General features: G+C 34.6%; 1 protein-coding gene across 1 annotated transcript in view; it reads left to right on the forward strand.

Annotated features, from left to right (window-relative positions):
- CCDC171 (coiled-coil domain containing 171) overlaps positions 1 to 20,416 on the forward strand; it is a 395,587-nt gene that overhangs the window by 136,992 nt on the left and 238,179 nt on the right. The window contains exons 12-16 of the mRNA XM_066368208.1: positions 3,837 to 3,943; positions 5,708 to 5,797; positions 6,813 to 7,013; positions 9,559 to 9,726; positions 11,263 to 11,451. Of these exons, the coding sequence (XP_066224305.1) occupies positions 3,837 to 3,943; positions 5,708 to 5,797; positions 6,813 to 7,013; positions 9,559 to 9,726; positions 11,263 to 11,451 (755 nt within the window). The remainder of the gene's footprint in view (positions 1 to 3,836; positions 3,944 to 5,707; positions 5,798 to 6,812; positions 7,014 to 9,558; positions 9,727 to 11,262; positions 11,452 to 20,416) is intronic.

Below are 20,416 nucleotides of genomic sequence, written 5' to 3' on the forward strand. Positions count from 1 at the left end.
GAGAGTTGATAAAAATTTATAGACTAATAGAAGGCTAGAGTTGATACAGCTCTGAGGTAGGGCAGTGAAGATATATTGTTGGCCTTGCCAGTTGAAAGAAACTGTTTTGGTGATTTTTACTAGAAGGATAAAAGAAATAGCTTCATTCCAGTTGCCAGGAAATGTACATGCTCCAACAATGAAACATCTTTATCTGCAGCTAAATTGGAGTGACATGTGATTATGCTTGCAATAATTTACTGCCATTCTCTAAAACCCATCAGTATTTTGCATGAGCCAGATAGGTGAGTTGAATGCTCATGTGGTTGGAACAACCACCCCTTTATCTTGTAAATCCTAAGCAGAGGCACTAGTTTCTGCAATCTCTCAAGGAATGTGGCATTACTTTTGATTACTATTTTCATAGGAAGAGTTCTAGTGACTTCCACTTGGTTATTCTAAGTCCCTCTCTGCCTGGGTCAGGTAACCAATGTGTGGACATTGTGCCAATTTCTGCATTTATTTTAGTCATACGTGTATTAAATGTTTGGATTTTTCTAAGATGAAAATAAAACCCAATGTTATTTTTTTGTGTGACATATGACACAATTTAAAAAGCAAGATTAGACAAAAATATTTTTTTTTTCTATTTTGAGGATGAACATGACTACTTATATTCTGTAACATGTCTAAAAAAATGCTCAGTCCTTTGTCTTATTCAGTAGTTCTCAACCTTTCTAATGCTGTGACCCCGCAATACAGTTCCTCATGTTGCGGTGACCCCAAACCAAAAAATAATTTTGGTGGCTACTTCATAACTGTAATTTTGCTACAGTTATGATTCGGAATGTAAATACCTGATATGCATTATGTATTTTCCGATGGCTTTAGGCGACTCTGCTGGGGTCGCGACCCACAGGTTGAGAACCACTGGTTTAGAAGGAAACATTTAAATAGAGGGCTTGAAATTTTTTCTTATACTCCACTCCCTCCTGTGGACTACTAATTCAAAGAAGATTTCTAGGGTATACCCAGGGTTGAAATGTACTTAAAAGTGAGAGAGATTGAAATAGGCAGAAATATGTGAAAGTATAGCCTGCTACCCACGTGCACAGACACACGCATATAGGGAGAGGGAGACGACTGAGATTTTCAGTTGGTGTTATTGAAATAAAGAATTTTGAAGCATTCTTTTTTTTTCATTTGGACTTTGACTTTTGAAAGGCCATTTATGACTGCTATTAAAACTTTGTTTTAGACTTGACTGTGATAGGATAGCTTCAATATTCTACTGTGTGTTGGGGCCATAATGCAGTGATTACAATCTTATTAGGTTAAATTAAATCGATTGATAAAGTTCTGAGTCCTGAGTGACCCTTTCTTTTTATTTATAAGCCTTTTGTCATGTTAAAGGACCAGTAACTATATCTTTTTACTTACTGGATGTGGTTGGGATATAAAACGTACTTTGTACTTCAACTGAACTTTATTTGTTTAAGCATTCAGGTAAAGAAATTAAACTTTATTTTATGTAGAAAGTAAGAATGTTCATGGGTCATTAAGGAGAGGGCATTTTGTTCATTACCCCTCAACACTTGTATTAAGATAATTTTATTTTTATGAATTTCTATGAGAAGGTTTTCTCCCTTATTGTAAAAGCTAGCAGATTTCCCAAGTGTCCTTGAATGATTTATTCATGACCTACTTGTATAGTAACAAAAGAAAAGAATTATACATTACATTTTTTTCTGTGCAAGAGAGTAATTTTAAAAATATATATTTGGTAAGACCTTTAATAAAAATTTTAATGAGTTGTCTTTTCAACTTACAGTCATTACAGAGCGTACTATCTTCTCCAGTATTACAGTTCAGAGCAGTGTCTCCCCCCCCCCCCCAACTGGGATATGTGTTATTTCCAAATTACTTTTGTTTTTTTAACTTAAATATTCTTTTGTTTAAGAAAATCTGAGATGTACTCATAATTTAGATAATATTTAAATTATACTTTGATGAATATAATAAATTTATTAATAAAAATTTGTCTAAGATTAACACAAAATATTAATTCTCTGAAATGAATAAAGTTGGTCTATCATTAACCAAACACTTTTTCCCCTTGTTTTCTTTTCTTTCTTTTTTTTTTTTTTGGACAGACACAGAGAGAATCAGAAAGAGAAACAGACAGGGACAGACAGATAGGAAGGGAGAGAGGTGAGAAGCATCAGTTCTTCGTTGTGTTCTTAGTTGTTCAATGATTGCTTTCTCATATGTGCCTTGACCAGGGAGCTACAGTAGAGCAAGTGACCCCTTGCTCAAGCGAGCGACCTTGGGCTTAATTAAGCCAGTGACTTTTGGCTTCAAGCCAGTGACCTGTGGGCTCAAGCCAGCGACCGTGGAGTCATTTCTATGATCCCATGCTCAAGCCAGCGACCCTGTGCTCAAGCTGGTGAGCCCATGCTCAAGCTGGCAACCTTGGAGTTTTGAACGTGGGTCCTCTGTGTCCCAGTCCAACGCTCTATTCACTGTACCCACCTGTTCAGGATCCTCTTTTTTTCTTTCTTTCCTTTATTACTTCCTTCTTTCCTATTTCCTCTAAGTTTTAACAATTGAATACTTGAAGAATGGGTCAATGGTTTTATATAATAATTTTTTTACTATCTGTCCTCTTCTTTTTAGACTGTAAATTCTGTAAGTATGGAGGCTACACCAGCCTTGTTCACTTCCATGAGCCTAATGCTTAGGATTAGTATGCAGTAGGAATTTAGTAAATTAGTTAAATGAATGAATCAGTTAATAATAAAACATATACTATGGATGCTTCTTTTAAAAATTATCTTTATTAGATGAGTACAAGATATATTGGGATGATCACCTAGCACTTTATATAATGTCTAACCATCACCTAGCACTTTATATAATGTCTAACCACTGGGATGTATACCTGAAACTAATATAATATTGTATGTCAACTGTAATTTTAAAAAATGGTAAAAAAAATGTCTGTTGAAAGTGTTTCTTACCTATTGAAATATTTAGATTGTAAATATGGGGAGAAATTATAATAAGGAATGAAAATATTTTAAATATTTTTAAATTTGCTGCTTGTTTTACAACAAAGAGTAGTAAATAAGTGGTTTTTGAAACTAAACTTTTGATTATTTTGGATTAATATTTTGTACTACATTTTACCATGTGACACTGATTAGCTCAACTAACTTATGGCCCAACAAAATTAAAATAGTTTGAGGGCATAATATGGAAATGGTCATATTTTTACAATGAGTATTAGTTTTAAGGGCTTTAATTGAAATATGATGTGGACCTACTTAGATAATAGCATATTCATTTTTTATTTCAAGTTGTAACTTGAGAATTTTAAGGATTGAAGAATATATTCAAGCATAACAGAAAATTATGTGTTCTTAGGTTCAGAAATTAATTATTTAAGCAAAATAGGCCTAACTGATCAGAAACACAGGGACCAAAGTGAGTGTACATAACTCTCCAAACAATGTTAGTAGAGACTGTTCAGTTAACTGTTGGATAACAGGTTCATACAAACACTTCAGTTACTTAGGAGATAGGAAAAAAGAAAAAGCTTGCAACTAACCACAGTGTGAGCCTTGTAGGGTACGAAGTAGCCATAAATTAGAACTTGGCATATTATGAACTTAATTTGACCACTTGTTTAGAAAGACTATTAATATTGACTATGCAGCAGTGTACTTTGGAGAATGATTCTACAGTGTTTTACAGTGTCTTTTCAAGTCAGTCTAATTATATCTCTGTTACTGTTTGCTTAGCTTTTGTCTCCTTGTGACATTAAGGGTATACTTTCATCCTATATTTTTCTCTAGGCATCCGCAAGGACAAAGATAAACCTCCTAGCTTCTCTGTTGTCCTTGAGACTCTGAGGCGTACCTTGACAGATTACCAGAACAAGCTGGAAGACGCATCTAATGAGGTAACACTTGCACTGTCTGGCTCCACACACATAGCCCTCGGCCTGAAGCAGTACATATCCCTTGCTTGTTACAAAGGTCAAAAAAATTGGGAATATTGAATTGGCAGCAGCCTTACAGATACAAAAAATAATAAGTTGTCTGTCACTGTTTTTTCTTTAAGTGTGGCCTAAAGTGGTGTCTCACTTATGTTTTTGTAACTTAGGTCACACTATTATTTTCAAAGTTATAAGGACTCTGTCACTTTTAGACTTCAAAATTTATTTATTTTAATTTAATACAAAAGTTATGCAAGTCATTTAGGTTAATACATGTTATATTTAAATTTTAATGTGTTTTTATGACATTTGGAATAATAGGTAGTGGATATTTAGGTGGTGTTAATATTTTAGGTTAAGATTTCTACAAATTGTGGAAGTCTAAATATAGAGATAAGTTTTTATTCTCTGAAGTGAGTAAAGTGTTGATAGAAGTTTTTAAAAAGACTTGTCTGTTTCATGTAGCCTGGGAGTGTTTAATGTGCACACTAAAGGAGCTCATGCTTCTGTTGATCTTGATCATCTCATTTGTATTATTTAATGTCTGGGTTGATAATTTTCTTGGGTATTAAACTATTTTATGAATTTGTGCTTTAAAAATTGAAGAGTTTGCTTAGTTACATTTTGTCAAATTAGAGAATATAAAGTAATTACACTAAATGCAATTAGTTAGCAAAACAACAAACCTTGTTTGAACCAAAACAAACCACACAGCTTGGAATTTAGTGTTTATCTGGTTCACTCATACAAAGGCTATGAAACTATCACATTTCACATTTCAGAAAGCGATTATTATACATTAGTTTAATAAGGTGAATAAAGAAAGAAAGTAAGCCTTTCTAATATCATCTGTAATTGTTCGAAAGGCATAGATGAAAGTGACCACTGAAATAATTAAGTTTCTGTAAAAAATAAATATTGCTAAGCCTATCTCAGTGAGACAAGACAGCCTGTATTGTTGGCAGTTTATGAAACTCTTCTGAGGCCTAGGACTGGAAGCGGCGGGTAACTAGGAACGCATTACCCACAGTGGATTGTGATTTGGGAGGATGAATGTCACATGATCCCCAGCACAGTTGAAAAGTCGACTCAGCAGGCTTTGGCTTAGTAATGTGCTTTGTTGTGAACCAGTGCCAGAGACAGCAGTGGGGAGACCAAGGGGGTGGCTGCAAAGAAAGCAAAAAGAGCAGTCTGACAGAAAGAAGAATGAACTGTCAAAGAAAATAAATCACACAGCGGAGCAGGACCAACTGATGACCTGCCACAAGCCTTCCCAGTAGGACTGCATGTGACCCACCCTGACGTTGTCATATGGAGTGAGAGACCTGTGAATCCCCTCATGATGTATAGAAAGAACACTCTTCTGCTCTGTCCTTTTTTCTTTCCTTGTAGATGCCACAACTTCTGGCATTTTGGTCCAGTAGGATTTTAAGAATAGAGTTATATTTGTTTACAATAGGAGTGAAATCCTTTGTCCAGACATCTGGTAAAAATATGGTAACATTACTAACATTTTAAGTTTGAATGTTTTCTTTTCTTTTTAGCCATGTGAGCTTGAAGTTACATAGTTAACCAAAAGAAATAATTTTAAGACTCTTAAGTCTATTAAAAAATTTATATTAAGTAATTGCATAAAAACATTTAAAGATTAGCTTTCGAGTTATCCATCCTTAAAAAATAAATATAAAAAAGTTACTCATGTTTTTTGTTTGTTTGTTTTTTAATCAGCTAAACAGTGTGAATGATGCTAAGGAAAAGGCATCTAATGAACTTAATTCTACCAAACAGAAGATAGAATCTCACATTAGAAATATAAAGGTAAAAATATATCCTTTATAGGATTTTAAATATTTTTTTCCTTTTGTATTATGAAACAAATTAATTATTTAGGGAAACTTTTAAAGTAGAGGTATCTGAAAATATAGCTTCTTATTTCTTATTAAGTACAGTTAGATACAATTTTAATTTTTACTGTTGATCAAAGTAACAAGATGTTTTTTCATTAAAAAATAAAACTGTATTAGAGATTGCGCTGGTTAATGGAAAAATTTATTTCCCAGACTTAATTATAATACCATAGATTCAAAACATGATTTAAGATTTAATGTCCACCCTTAGATACATACTATACATTTTACATAAGCACATCAGTATTTGGAGTCTGTTTTCATCATTTTAGGGTGGAGCCACTGTTTTTAGTACGTCATGCCTAGTAATGGGCTGAAACCACACTTGGCTCAGGTCCAGGAAAATATTTTATTTTCTATGTCGCTTTTATGTACTACATTTTTGTAAAACTATACTGAAGCAACTATCAGAATTGCTCAGTATTGTTGAATTTTTTTGTGTTAGTTCATAATTGCATTTGTCTTTGATGTACTTCACAGACTTGAGGGTTAAGGAACAAGTAATTCAGCAGAATTTTATGCCACATATTTGAGATTTGTATTAGTATATGGAATGTCATGGAGAAGGAAATGTTCTTATACTAAATACAAGATTTATTCTTAAAATATGATTTAAATGTTATTTGAAATATGAGCTATCAAGTATTTTTTTATAGTGGATTGAAAGAGCTTTTTGGCGTAAGCAATCTTATAATACTTCATGTTTAAATGCTAAAACAACAAATTTTCCAATTTTGCAGATAAAATATTATACATAGACAATACGTTTAATAAATTACCTTAATGTTTAGCATTATAATCAAATCTTGCCTTTGTGATTCTTTTTTGTTAATGATTTGGAAGTCTTCATTATGTATGTGATATTTGTGCCCCCACCCCTGTACTGGCCAGCACTCATGCACCTCTGTTTTTGGTATCTCCGACAGGACCTGCAGGATAAACTGGCTGATGCCAGCAAAGAGTTAAGTCACTTACGCACTAAGTGTGCAGATAGAGAGGCTCTGATCAGCACTTTAAAAGTGGAACTGCAGAATGTGCTGCACTGTTGGGAGAAAGAGAAGGCACAGGCAGCACAATCTGAGTGTGAACTGCAGAAGCTCTCCCAGGCTTTCCGTAAGGACACCGAGGTACTGCCGAGACGAGACAACTGTCAGGAAAGGCCTTGCACTGACCTGCTTTATAAATTTACATACTACTAAAAGAACACTCTTCTGCTCTGTGGCTACTGTTATTCTTACTTGGTTTAATTAAAAAAAATTTTTTTTCCTGAGCTATTTTGAAATATTCATGCTAGCTGCAGAGTCAGTCACTCCATTACTCTTGTGTCATCCTATTTTGTGAGAGAAGTGATGTAGATTAACCCTTCTATCACTTGGACAACTGATCTTCTCTGTTTAGAACATTGTATCTCAAGTAACTAAGCTCCTAACAGTCCTTTCCAGGTTGGCCTGGTTGCTGATGACAAAATACTTCTTTTACTTTAATAGTTCAGTAGCTTGGCATGATAGAAAGAATATGTGTTTTGTAGTCAGAAAGAACTAGATTTGGATCCTGGTACTTCTGTTTACAAACTGTGACTATGGACAAGTCACACAGCTTAGTCTCTCCACATAGGAGTTTCCTTATTTGCAAAACAGGAATAATATCTCCTTTAATGGACAGTCTCCTTACTCTTTATATCAAAATTTAGAAAAATACAAATTCCACAAAACAAAAATTTTATTTGGATGCCCTAGAGATTGGCCTATTTTTATTTATTAATGAGTTTTTAAAGTATAATGACAAAACTTTCATATTCTGTATGAGCTGTGTGAATGGAATCATCTTATATTTCTTTTACCCATGGGAGATACAGCTAGTCTAGCCAGTGTGAAACTGGTTTATCTGAGTCGTCCTGCATATTGAGTTCATTACTCCAAGAGAGTAAAAAGGAAACATTCTTTCCCCTCTTCTTGCAGTCTGGGATTTAAATTGTGTCCACATGAAGGGGCTGGAATTGTTCTACACATCAGATAATGATTAAAGTGAAGGAAACTAGAAGGCTGACTATATTGTAAAGTCAGCATGTCTACAACAATGTGGTTGGGTTCAACATGTGTGAATTGATTTTGGATCTTGAGATTCTCTTTTCACGCCAAATGGATGATTATCATGCATGGTTTATCACAGCCCAAGCAAAAAGGACATAATGGTGACACAATGAATTATCTTTGAGGATGAACTCAGTGGCAAAATGTGCAGTGGAGAGGTTTTAGTGTCTGCATATTACATTTGCTTAGCTATATTTAGTAAGATTTTTATATATCTCAACCCAGTTGAAAATGCAAAAGACATCTTTAATTGCTTAGAAAAGAAAAAGGCATAGCATATTTATGAAGACTCTTCTGAGTTTATGATTTTAATTACATATTTAATTTTTTTGGCTTTTAAATAGTTTTATTTGGAAAAAAGTAAGGTGGCATATAGAGAATTAAGATACATATTTTGATATTTATCAGAAAACTTTCCCCACAACTTTTAATTACAAACCTCTACATATGCTATATTCAGTTTTTCCTATTGATAAGATTAGAATTTTTATTTTTTGTTAAAATTTCTCTTTTTACAAATTTTCTTTTTCTGCTGATATATTTAAAAAACTTGAGGAGACTTATTTTATGTACATAAAGTACTAATTTTGCAGTTTCACTGTTACCTTACCTATACATTCTTTGGGACTGTATAGATGAAACACCTTATAAAGACAGCATTTTGAATTTTAGTAAGAAAACTCTCCTTGTGCGTTCAAGAGGGGATCAGCTTTTTATCGATTTTTATAGCATAATGTTTCTAGGTTAGTAAACAATGGATAGACTAGTGGTTGCAATGGCAGTATAATTTTAAAGAACTTTTTAAACATGTTTCTAATTGGTGGATTTAGGAAATATGTCTTGGGCAGGTCTGTCCTTTTTTTTTTTTGACCATTACTTTGTAATGTTTCAACACCCTCAAATGTTCCTTGTGCCAAACACTATTATGAACTTATAAGTGGGGAAAACAAATGAGCTTATCTTCCATATCTTTCATATAACTGTCTGTTTTGCCCAAGGGGCTTGGGATAGATTTCCTGTAAGTGGTAAGTAAACTGGAATCTCGGGAGGAGGGGAGAGCGGAGTAATTCTGTACCTGGAAAGTACAGATATTGGTGTAACTTGTTCTTTGACAGAGCTGAGTAACACTCTTCTCTCTGTATTTTTTTTTTTTTACTTAAAATAACACCTGTTTTAGCAAATGTAAATATGAAATTATAGAATTACCAGACAGACTTTCAGTTAGAGGAGCTCAGGAACAAGTTGTTATAGCTCATGTTACAGCTGAGGAAGCCGAGGCATGAACATGCACTTACTGAGATATCACATGCTCGGGGGCAGCAGAGTGGGGGGTCAGAACACTGGTCTTCTGGCTCTCAACCTCAGATTTTGGTTTTGATTACTAAATGTAAGCCAATCCCAGTTTCTTTCTTATGCTTATTTTTGAATGTAAAAAGAAGTCACCAAAGTGACAGTATTCTGAGGCTTGAGTATTTCAATTCCTTTCCTGGTTTTTGAAATAAATTCTTTACCGTTTGTATTATGTGTTTTACTTCTCACAGTGTTTATATACTAGAGTTACTTCTCTATTTTTTGCTCACAGGAGAAGCTAACCTTCCTTCATACCTTGTATCAGCACTTGGTAGCAGGCTTTGTGCTCATAAAACAACCAGAAGGCATGCTGGATAAATTCTCTTGGTCTGAGCTTTGTGCAGTCTTGCAGGAGAATGTTGATGCCCTGATCGCAGACCTCAACAGGGCTAATGAGAAGGTAACTGTCCTCAGGCACCAGATACCTCTATTAAATTCAGTGACATTTGTCCACATCACAGTATCATTAAGAGGGGCTGACATTCATCTTATTTCAAAAAGAATTTGGGTGTTAATAATTCAATACCATTAATTATGGCTTGTCTACAACTCAGTTTGATGCCATTGCTGTGGGCATGTAAATGTGACTGAAGTCTGTATGAAGTCTCTAAGCTCTACTTTCTGTGCAGGACATGCTAATACTACTAGCCAGTATTAGCCACAGGGACCTAATTAAAAGAAAATAAATTAATCTTACTGATGAAGCAATTCAAAGAACTTAGTCATTTACATTAATAAACCAACTCTTTATGTTAGGATAAAATAGAAACAAGATACAGGGATTCAAAACATGATCTTAAAATTCTTGGCTTAGGAAATAATGAGGTGTTACTTTAAAAGCAGTTAAAAATTTTAAATTATGTTTGTAACATTTTTTCAGATATAACAAACTGTGTATTACCAAACCCATTCAGTGCTTTAGATTGTATGAAGTATATATTGTAGGAAAAAACAGTAGACTTTTATAGTCCCTTTATCATTCACAAGCTTAGAAATTCAGTCTTTCAAAAAAATTAAAAGCCTTTTGGTTATAGAAAATCAAAATGGCTTAGCAGATCAATATATGTCATCATTAAAGATATTGATTTTTATCCTGGGTCTATAGAACTGCTAAGAACTATGTTTATGTGGTCTAGTTTCCAGATCTTAGTTGCGACAACATTTGCTCTTAAGGGACATGAAAAGAAAAACTGTTCTCCAAAGTTTATTTTTAATCCTGGTCCAATTTTAGGGTGAGAGAGAGCATTTTGCTTGGTCTGAGTAGCTGACACTACTACCATCAGCAGTGAGAAGCAGGGTTGAGGAAATGAGAGATTAAATTGTGAGGCACAGATACTGGTCGTGATTGTGAATGTGTGTATCATGGGTTTGAATATGACTGATAGTTAAACTAAGTTCATGTGTAACCCTCTAAGATGGTGTTATGTTTTAACAGATTTTAATAGTTTCAAAACACATTAATTGCCATACATGTTTGATGATGAGAATTTTCTTTCTAATGTTTTGAATGTGAAATAAAAAGTGGGTGGAGAATTCTGCTTTATTATATGTAAAATGTTTGTAAATTTGTAACTTTCATTTAAATATTTTCTTTCCCATTGAGATACCTGAATAGCTTGAGCTTTGGATATAGAAGTAAGAATATTCTTCTTAGTTTTTTTTTTTAGTATTTTAGTCTTAGAATGAGTACCTTTTTATAGAGAAGAATAAAATATTTGTTATCTAAGCATACAAATGACACCATTTTCTACTAAAATACGATAATTTGCCCTACTAATTCCTATTTCATCATTTCTTTATCTTCACTTTAACTTACAATATTTATATGATCTTAAGGAATAAAATATATTAGAAAATTTTATATGCTTTTGGAGGAGGTGATACATAGAAATGGTTTCTCAACATAGCTTATTCTCTGCTGCATTTCCCCACTTAGATAAGTCATCTAGAGTATATCTGTAAAAACAAGTCTGATACGATGAGAGAGCTTCAACAGACCCAGGAAGACACCTTCAACAAAGTGGCAGAGCAGATCAAAGCCCAGGAGAGCTGCTGGCACAAACAAAAGAAGGAGCTGGAGCTGCAGTACTCGGAGCTCCTCCTGGAGGTGCAGAAGAGGGCACAGGTAGACCTTCTACAAAGCTTTAAAAAATAGATGCTCTGTCTTTATTTCAAAGTAGTACCATTGCAGTTCCAAACTTTTTGAATGCCACATAGAACTTGTTAGGCACCAGTGATACATCGGACCACACAAACACACCCACATACACATGAACGGATATGTGTTGTGTGTGTGTGGGTATTAAAGATTGTCTTTCACTCAATTTTCGAAGTAGCTGGATTTCTGGTTAAAATATCTCAGAATGCATTGATCAGTTAAATGCTAAAATTGTATTTCCTTTATTTAAGAGGTTTGATAAAATATTTTCAGTTTTAGTATAGGTTTTTTTTTTTTTATCCAGTTTACTCCACTTGTACAGGGTTCCTATGTCAACCATAATTTTAATTAATTTGGGTTTGACATTTGTTATACCTATTAACATTGCATAAGTACTGGAGTTATAGTTGTAGACCCTGCAGCAAAGTAATTGACTGTGAGACGTATTATGTCTTTTATGTTGGATTCCATTGAGAGCAGAAGTTATGGGTAGTTAACCTAACCATATTTTTTCCTACACAAATTTTTCTCAGCATAATTTATATTGTAAACTGTCATTTCTGCCCAATCAGGAATAACATATGGTAGTATATATGTTTTTTTCATATTGAATTTAATAATAGGTTCCTTGTTCTTAAAATAGGAGACTTAGGAACCAGAAGGCTGTATATTCTTCTCATGTTTGAGTTAGTATTTAATCTCTTATTTGGCCCATTCATGTGTATATTGGCTAATATAATTAAAAAAGAAACTATATATTCTTATTTGCCAATAAACAGTTTTGGATTCCTTAAAATAAGACCATTCTGTTTTTCCAAACTTAAGGGGCCTATGTGAACTTATGCCTTTCTCTATGAATTTAGATGAGTTAATACACTCTCTTAAAGTAGCCATTTGTTCACTGTATGAAGGGTGCCTTGTGATATGCCTTGCATTTCTACTACTGAAATAAAAGACCTAAACAATTAATTTTTAAAGAAGTAACATTGACATATGGTGAAGTGAACAAGTCTTACATGTACAATTTAATGTTTTTATCAATGTAAACACCCAAGTGACTGTCACCCCACTTAAGACTGAACACATTTTCATTATCCTAGAAAGTTTCATGTCCGCTTCCAGTTAGTTTCCACTCCCCATAGACAACCATTGTTCTGATGTCTATCATCATAGATTTTCCCTTACCTGTTCTTGAATGTCCTCTCAAAGGAGTCATTCAGTAGGTAGTCGTTGATAGTTGGCTTATTTCACTCACATGTTTTTGATATTCATCCAAGTTGTTGGGTGTATTTTTTTATTCACACTTTTTTTATTTCATTTTATAATTACATATAATTTGATGGATTGTGAGTTGATGGACATTTGAGTTGTTTTCAGTTTTGGCTATTGTAAATAAAATTGCTACAAACATTACTGTATAAGTGTTTTTGCTTACAGATATTTTGATTTCTCTTGGTTAAAAGTATATCATAGGATAGGTATATGTTTATAAAAATCTGTCAGTTTTTTCTAAAATGGTTTTATCATTTTATATTTCTACCATCAATAGATACATTTCCATTGTTTTACATCTTCTGCAACATTTGGTATTGTCTATCTTTCAAATTTTAGCCACTCTAGTTATTTTAAAGTGGTATTTTATTGTGGTTTTAATTCACATTTTCTTGGTGATTAATGATGTTTTACATTTTCTTGTACTAATGGCCATTCAGATATCTTATTTTATGAACTATCTCTTCAAGTATCTGCCCACTTAAAAACGTGGCTTGTTTGTGTTTTTATTATAGATCTGAAAGAGTTCTTTACAAATCCTTTTCATATATATGTATCACAGATATTTTCTTTCAGTTGCTCACATTACATTAAATTTTTAAAAAATTTATTGATTTTAGAGAAAGAGGAAGGGAGAGAGGAAGACAGAAACATCAATCTGTTCTTTTTTTTAAAATACATTTTTATTAATGTTAATGGTGTGACATCAATAAATCAGGGAACATATATTCAAAGAAAACATGTCCAGGTTATCTTGTCATTCAGTTATGTTGCATACTCATCACCCAAAGTCAGATTGTCCTCCGTCACTCTCCATCTAGTTTTCTTTGTGCCCCCCCCTCCCACTTCCCCTATCACTCCTTCCCTCCCGTGCCCCCCTCCCCCCCACCCCTGGTAACCACCACACTCTTGTCCATGTCTCTTAGTCTCGTTTTTATGTCGCACCAATGTATGGAATCATGTAGTTCTTGTTTTTTTCTGATTTACTTATTTTACTCCATATAATGTTATCAACATCCCACCATTTTGTTGTAAATGATCCGATGTCATCATTTCTTATGGCTGAGTAGTATTCCATAGTGTATATGTGCCACATCTTCTTTATCCAGTCTTCTATTGAAGGGTCTTTTGGTTGTTTCCATGTCTTGGCCACTGTGAACAATGCTGCAGTGAACATGGGGCTACAGTGTCTTTATGTATCAATGTTTCTGAGGTTTTGGGGTATATACCCAGTAGAGGGATCGCTGGGTCATAAGGTAGTTTTCTATTTTCAGTTTTTTGAGGAACCACCATACTTTCTTCCATAATGGTTGTACTACTTTACATTCCCACCAACAGTGGATGAGGGTTCCTTTTTCTCCACAGCCTCTCCAACATTTGCTATTACCTGTCTTGTTGATAATAGCTCATCTAACACGTGAGAGGTGGTATCTCATTGTAGTTTTGATTTGCATTTCTCTAGTAACTAATGAAGATGAGCATCTTTTCATTTATCTGTTGGCCATTTGTATTTCTTCCTGGGAGAAGTGTCTGCTCATGTCCTCTTCCCATTTTTAAATTGGATTGTTTGTTTGTTGTTGAGTTTTATGAGTTCTTTGTATATTTTGGATAGTAGGCCCTTATCTGAGCTGTTGTTTGAAAATATCATTTCCATTTAGTTGGCTTTCTGTTTATTTTGTTGTCAGTTTCTCTTGCTGAGAAAAAACTTTTTAGTCTGATGTAGTCCCATTTATTTATCTTTGCCTTCACTTCTCTTGCCTTTGGAGTCAAATTCATAAAATGCTCTTTAAAACCCAGGTTCATGAGTTTAGTACCTATGTCAACTTCTATGTACTTTATTGTTTCAGATCTTATATTTAGGTCTTTGATCCATTTTGAATTAATTTTAGTACAGGGGGACAAGCTGTAGTCGAGTTTCATTCTTTTGCATGTGGCTTTCCAGTTTTCCCAGCACCATTTGTTTAAGAGGCATTCTTTTCTCTATTGTGTGTTGATGGCTCCTTTATCAAAAATTATTTGACCATATATATGTGGTTTTATTTCTGGACTTTCTATTCTGTTCCATTGGTCTGAGTGTCTATTTTTCTGCCAATACCATGCTGTTTTGATTGTCATGGCCTTATAATGTAGTTTGAAGTCAGGTATTGTAATGCCCTCAGCTTCATTCTTTTTCCTTAGGATTGCTTTGGCCAAGGGTCCCCAAACTTTTTACACAGGGGGCCAGTTCACTGTCCCTCAGACTGTTGGAGGGCCGGACTATAAAAAAAACTATGAACAAATCCCTATGAACACTGCACATATCTTATTTTAAAGTAAAAAAACAAAACGAGAACAAATACAATATTTAAAATAAAGAACAAGTAAATTTAAATCAACAAACTGACCAGTATTTCAATGGGAACTATGCTCTTCTCACTGACCACCAATGAAAGAAGTGCTCCTTCTGGAAGTGCAGCGGAGGTCGGATAAATGGCCTCAGGGGGCCGCATGCGGCCACTGGCCGTAGTTTGGGGACCCCTGGCTTTGGCTATTCGGGGTTTTTTATAGTTCCATATAAATCTGATGATTTTTTGTTCCATTTCTTTAAAAATGTCATAGGAATTTTGATGGGAATTGCATTAAATTTATAAATTGCTTTGGGTAATATGGCCATTTTGATTATATTTATTCTTCCTATCCAAGAACAAGGAATATTTTTCCATCTCATTGTATCTTTTTCGATTTCCTTTAACAATGCTTTGTAGTTTTTGTTATATAGGTCCTGTACATTCTTTGTTATGTTTATTCCTAGGTATTTTATTTTTTTGTTGCAATCGTGAAGGATTATTTTTTTGAGTTCGTTTTCTAATATTTCATTGTTGGTATATAGAAAGGCTATGGACTTTTGTATGTTAATTTTGTATCCTGCAACCTTACTGTATTGGTTTATTGTTTCTAGTAATCTTTTTGTGGAGTCTTTGGGGTTTTCGATGTATAGGATCATATCATCTGCAAAAAATGATACCTTTACTTCTTCTTTTCCGATATGGATGCCTTTTATTTCTTTCTCTTGTCTGATTGCTCTGGCCAGAACTTCTAGCACCACGTTAAATAAGAGTGGAGAGAGTGGACAACCCTGTCTTGTTCCTGATTTAAGGGGGAAAGTCCTCAGTTTTATGCCATTTAATATAATGGTGGCTGATGGTTTATCATATATGGCCTTTATCATGTTGAGATATTTTCCTTCTATACCCATTTTGTTGAGTGTCTTAAACATAAAGTTGTGTTGTATTTTATTGAATGCCTTTTCTGCATGTATTGATAAGATCATGTGGTTTTTGTTCTTTGTTTTCTTGATATGGTGTATTATGTTAACTGTTTTCCGTATGTTGAACCATCCTTGAGATTCTGGGATGAATCCCACTTGATCATGATGTATTATTTTTTTAATATGTTGTTGTATTCGTATTGCCAGTATTTTGTTTAGTATTTTAGCATCTGTATTCATTAGAGATATTAGTCTGTAATTTTCTTTTTTTGTGCCGTCCTTGCCAGGTTTCGGTATGAGGGTTATGTTGGCCTCATAAAATGTATTTGGAAGTATTGCTTCTTCTTCAATTTTTTGGAAGACTTTGGGTCGGATAGGAACCAAGTCTTCTTTGAATGTTTGATAGAATTCACTAGTATAACCGTCTGGGTCTGGACTTTTATTTTTGGGGAGGTTTTTTTAATAGTTTTTTCTATTTCCTCCCTGCTAATTGATCTGTTTAGGCTTTCTGCTTCTTTATGACTCAGTCTAGGAAGGTTGTATTGTTCTAGGAATTTATCCATTTCTTCTAGATTGTTGAATTTGGTGGCATATAGTTTTGTGTAGTATTCTACAATAATTCTTTGTATATCTGTGATGTCCATGGTGATTTCTCCTCTTTCATTTTGGATTTTGTTTATATGAGTTTTTTCTTTCTCTTTTTTCCTTGGTGAGTCTTGCCAAGGGTTTTTCAATTTTGTTGATCTTTTCAAAGAACCAGCTCCTTGTTTTATTAATTTTTTCTATAGTTTTTCTGTTCTCTATTTCATTTATTTCTGCTCTGATTTTTATTATTTCCTTTCTTTGGCTGGTTTTGGGTTGTCTTTGTTCTTCTTTTTCTAGTTTTTTAAGGTGTGAAGTTAAGTTGTTCACTTGGGATCTCTCTTGTTTGTTCATATATGCCTGAAGTGATATGAACTTCCCTCTTATTACTGCTTTTGCTGCATCTCAGAGATTCTGATATGTCGTATTGTCATTTTCATTTGTCTGTATGTATATTTTGATCTCTGTGCTTATTTCTTCTTTGACCTATTCATTTTTTAAAAGTATGTTATTTAGTTTCCACGTTTTTGTGGGTTTTTTTCCCTCTTTTTGCAGTTGAATTCTAGTTTCAAGGCTTTATGACCAGAAAATATGCTTGGTACAATTTCAATTTTTCTGAATTTGCTGATGTTATTTTTGTGGCCCAACATATGGTCAATTCTTGAGAATGTTTCATGTACACTAGAGAAAAATGTATACTCTGTCGCTTTGGGATGAAGTGTCCTGTAAATGTCTATCATATCCAGGTGCTCTAGTGTTTCATTTAAGGCCAATATATCTTTATTGATTTACTGTTTGGATGAACGATCTAGAGCCATCAGCCGTGTATTGAGGTCTCCAAGTATGATTGTATTTTTGTCAGTATTTGTTTTTAGGTCAATAAGTAGCTGTCTTATATATTTTGTCTTATATATGGTTTGGTGCATATATATTAAAGATTGTTATGTCATCTTGATTCAGTATCCAGTATCCCCTTTATCATTATGTTATGACCATTTTTGTCTCTGAATACTTTTTCTGTCTTGTAGTCAGCATTATTAGATATGAGTATTGCTACACCTGCTATTTTTTTGGATGTTATTTGCTTGGAGTATTACTTTTTAGGCTTTTACTTTGAATTTGTTTTTATCCTTGTTGCTTAGATGTGTTTCTTGTAAGCAACATACAGTTGGATTTTCTTTTTTTTTTAATTTATTTTTTTTACAGAGACAGAGAGAGAGAGTCAGAGGAATAGACAGGGACAGACAGACAGGAATGGAGACAGATGAGAAGCATTAATTGTTAGTTTTTCATTGCGCGTTGCAACTTCTTAGTTGTTCATTGATTGCTTTCTCATATGTGCCTTGACCGCGGGCCTTCAGCAGACTGAGTAACCCCTTGCTGGAGCCAGCGAACCTGGGTCCAAGCTGGTGAGCTTTTGCTCAAGCCAGATGAGCCCGCGCTCAAGCTGGCGACCTCAGGGTCTTGAACCTGGGTCCTTCCACATCCCAGCCCAATGCTCTATCCACTGTGCCACCGCCTGGTCAGGCGGATTTTCTTTTTTAATCCATTCTGCTACTCTGTGTCTTTTTATTGGTGAGTTTAATCCATTTACATTTAGTGTAATTTTTGACACTTGTGGGTTCCCTATTGCCATTTTATATAATTGCTTTCTGTTAGTTTTGTATCTTGTTTGATTCTTCTCTTTTGTTTTTCTATCATTTGTTTTTGTTTGTTTGTATTCCATACTTCTTTCCTCTGTTGCTACCTTTTTTAAGTCATGTGCTTCTGTGGTGGTTTTTTCAGGGGTGGTTACCATTAAGTAATGAAAAGGGTACCTACCATATTCATTGTAGTACCCTATCTTTTTTTTTTTTTTTTTTTTTTTTTTTGCTATTTTCTGAAGCTGGAAACAGGGAGAGACAGTCAGACAGACTCCCATATGCGCCCGACCGGGATCCACCCGGCATGCCCACCAGGGGCGATGCTCTGCCCATCCTGGGCGTCGCCATGTTGCGACCAGAGCCACTCTAGCGCCTGGGGCAGAGGCCAAGGAGTCATCCCCAGCGCCCGGGCCATGTTTGCTCCAATGGAGCCTTAGCTGCGGGAGGGGAAGAGAGGGACAGAGAGGAAAGCGCGGCGGAGGGGTGGAGAAGCAAATGGGCGCTTCTCCCGTGTGCCCTGGCTGGGAATCGAACCCGGGTCCTCCGCACACTAGGCCGACGCTCTACCGCTGAGCCAACCGGCCAGGGCCCCTGTAGTACCCTATCTTATGAGTGTTTCTGCACTCCATCATCCTTTGCTACTGTTAATCTCCGTCCTCTCCCCTTTTTTTTGCTTTTGTTGTCACAGTTTAAATTTGGTTTTATTGTGTTCTTCTTGGAGCTTTTATTTGTGTTTTTGTTTTGTTTTGTTCTTTGAATTTGGTTGGAAAATCTCGTTTAGTATTTCCTGGAGTGTTGGTTTTCTGATGATAAATTCCCTCATGTTTTCTGTATTTGTGAATGTTTTTATTTCTCTTTCGTATTTGAAGGATGGATAACTTTGATGGGTATAGTATTCTTGGCTGAAAGTTCCTCTCTTTCAGGGCTTTAAATATTGGGGTCCACTCTCTTCTAGCTTGTAGAGTTTCTGCTGAGAAATCTGATGATAATCTAATAGGTTTTCCTTTATATGTTGTATTCTTTTTTTCCCTGGCTGCCTTGAGAATTTTTTCTTTGTCGTTGGTTTGTGCCATTTTCATTATGATGTGCCTTGGAGTAGGTTTGTTGTGGTTAAGAAAACTTGGTGTTCTGTTTGCTTCTTGAATTTGAGGCTTTAGTTTTTTCCACAGGCTTGGGAAATTCTTGTCTATTATTTGTTTGAATATATTCTCCATTCCATTTTCTCTTTCTTCTCCCTCTGATATACCTATTATTCTTATGTTATTCTTTTTGATGGAGTCAGACAATTCCTGTAGGGGTTTTCACATTTTTTAAAATTTTTGAGTCTCTCTTCTTCTCTCTGTTGTGCCTGAAGTTGCTTGTCTTCTTTGTCACTAATCCTACCTTCTATATGGCTTGTTCTATTAGCTAAGCTTGTTACCTTGTTTTTTAGTTCATGAATTGAGTTTTTCATATCTGTTTGATTTGTTTTTATAGTTTCAATTTCCTTGGTAATGTATTCTTTGTGTTCGTTGAGTTGTTTTCTGAGCTCCCTAAATTGCCTTTCTGTGTTTTCTTGTATATCTCGGAGGATTTTTAGGATTTCTATTTTAAATTCTCTGTCATTTAGCTCCAAGGTTTCCAATATATTAAATTTTTCTCCATAGATTTTCCCACATCTATCTGTGCTACTTCTCTATCTTTTGTATCCATGATATTCCATTTCCTTTTTCTTAATGGCATCTGAGGGTGGTCTTGTTGATAGTACTTTGCCTTCAGTGTGTGGAACTCCTGACGGTCCAAGGATAGATTTTTCTGTCTCTGGTAGATGAACTTGTTGAAATTTTGGGGAGATTTGTCGGTCGCCCTCCTCACGGTGCCATTTCTCTGCCGTTACTTCATCAATGTGTTCTTATATATGCCCAGCTGGGGATCAAACTCGCAACTTTTGTGTATTGGCATGATGCTCTGAGCTGTTTGGTCAGGACACTGACTTTTCAATTTCATTTTGTAATGTTTCTTTTGATAATCATAAGTTTTAAAATATTGATGAAGTTTTAGTTATAAATCTTTTTCTCTCTTGGGTATGTATTTATTTTTTCGTTGAGTTTTTATTTTTATGTGCTTAATAATCTTCCTATATCCCAAGGTTGTAAAGATAATCTGTTATTTCTTTTAGAAGTTTTACAAACTTAGCTTTTATGTTTAG

This window comes from Saccopteryx leptura, chromosome 2 (assembly GCF_036850995.1).
Source record: "Saccopteryx leptura isolate mSacLep1 chromosome 2, mSacLep1_pri_phased_curated, whole genome shotgun sequence".
Taxonomy (NCBI): domain Eukaryota; kingdom Metazoa; phylum Chordata; class Mammalia; order Chiroptera; family Emballonuridae; genus Saccopteryx; species Saccopteryx leptura.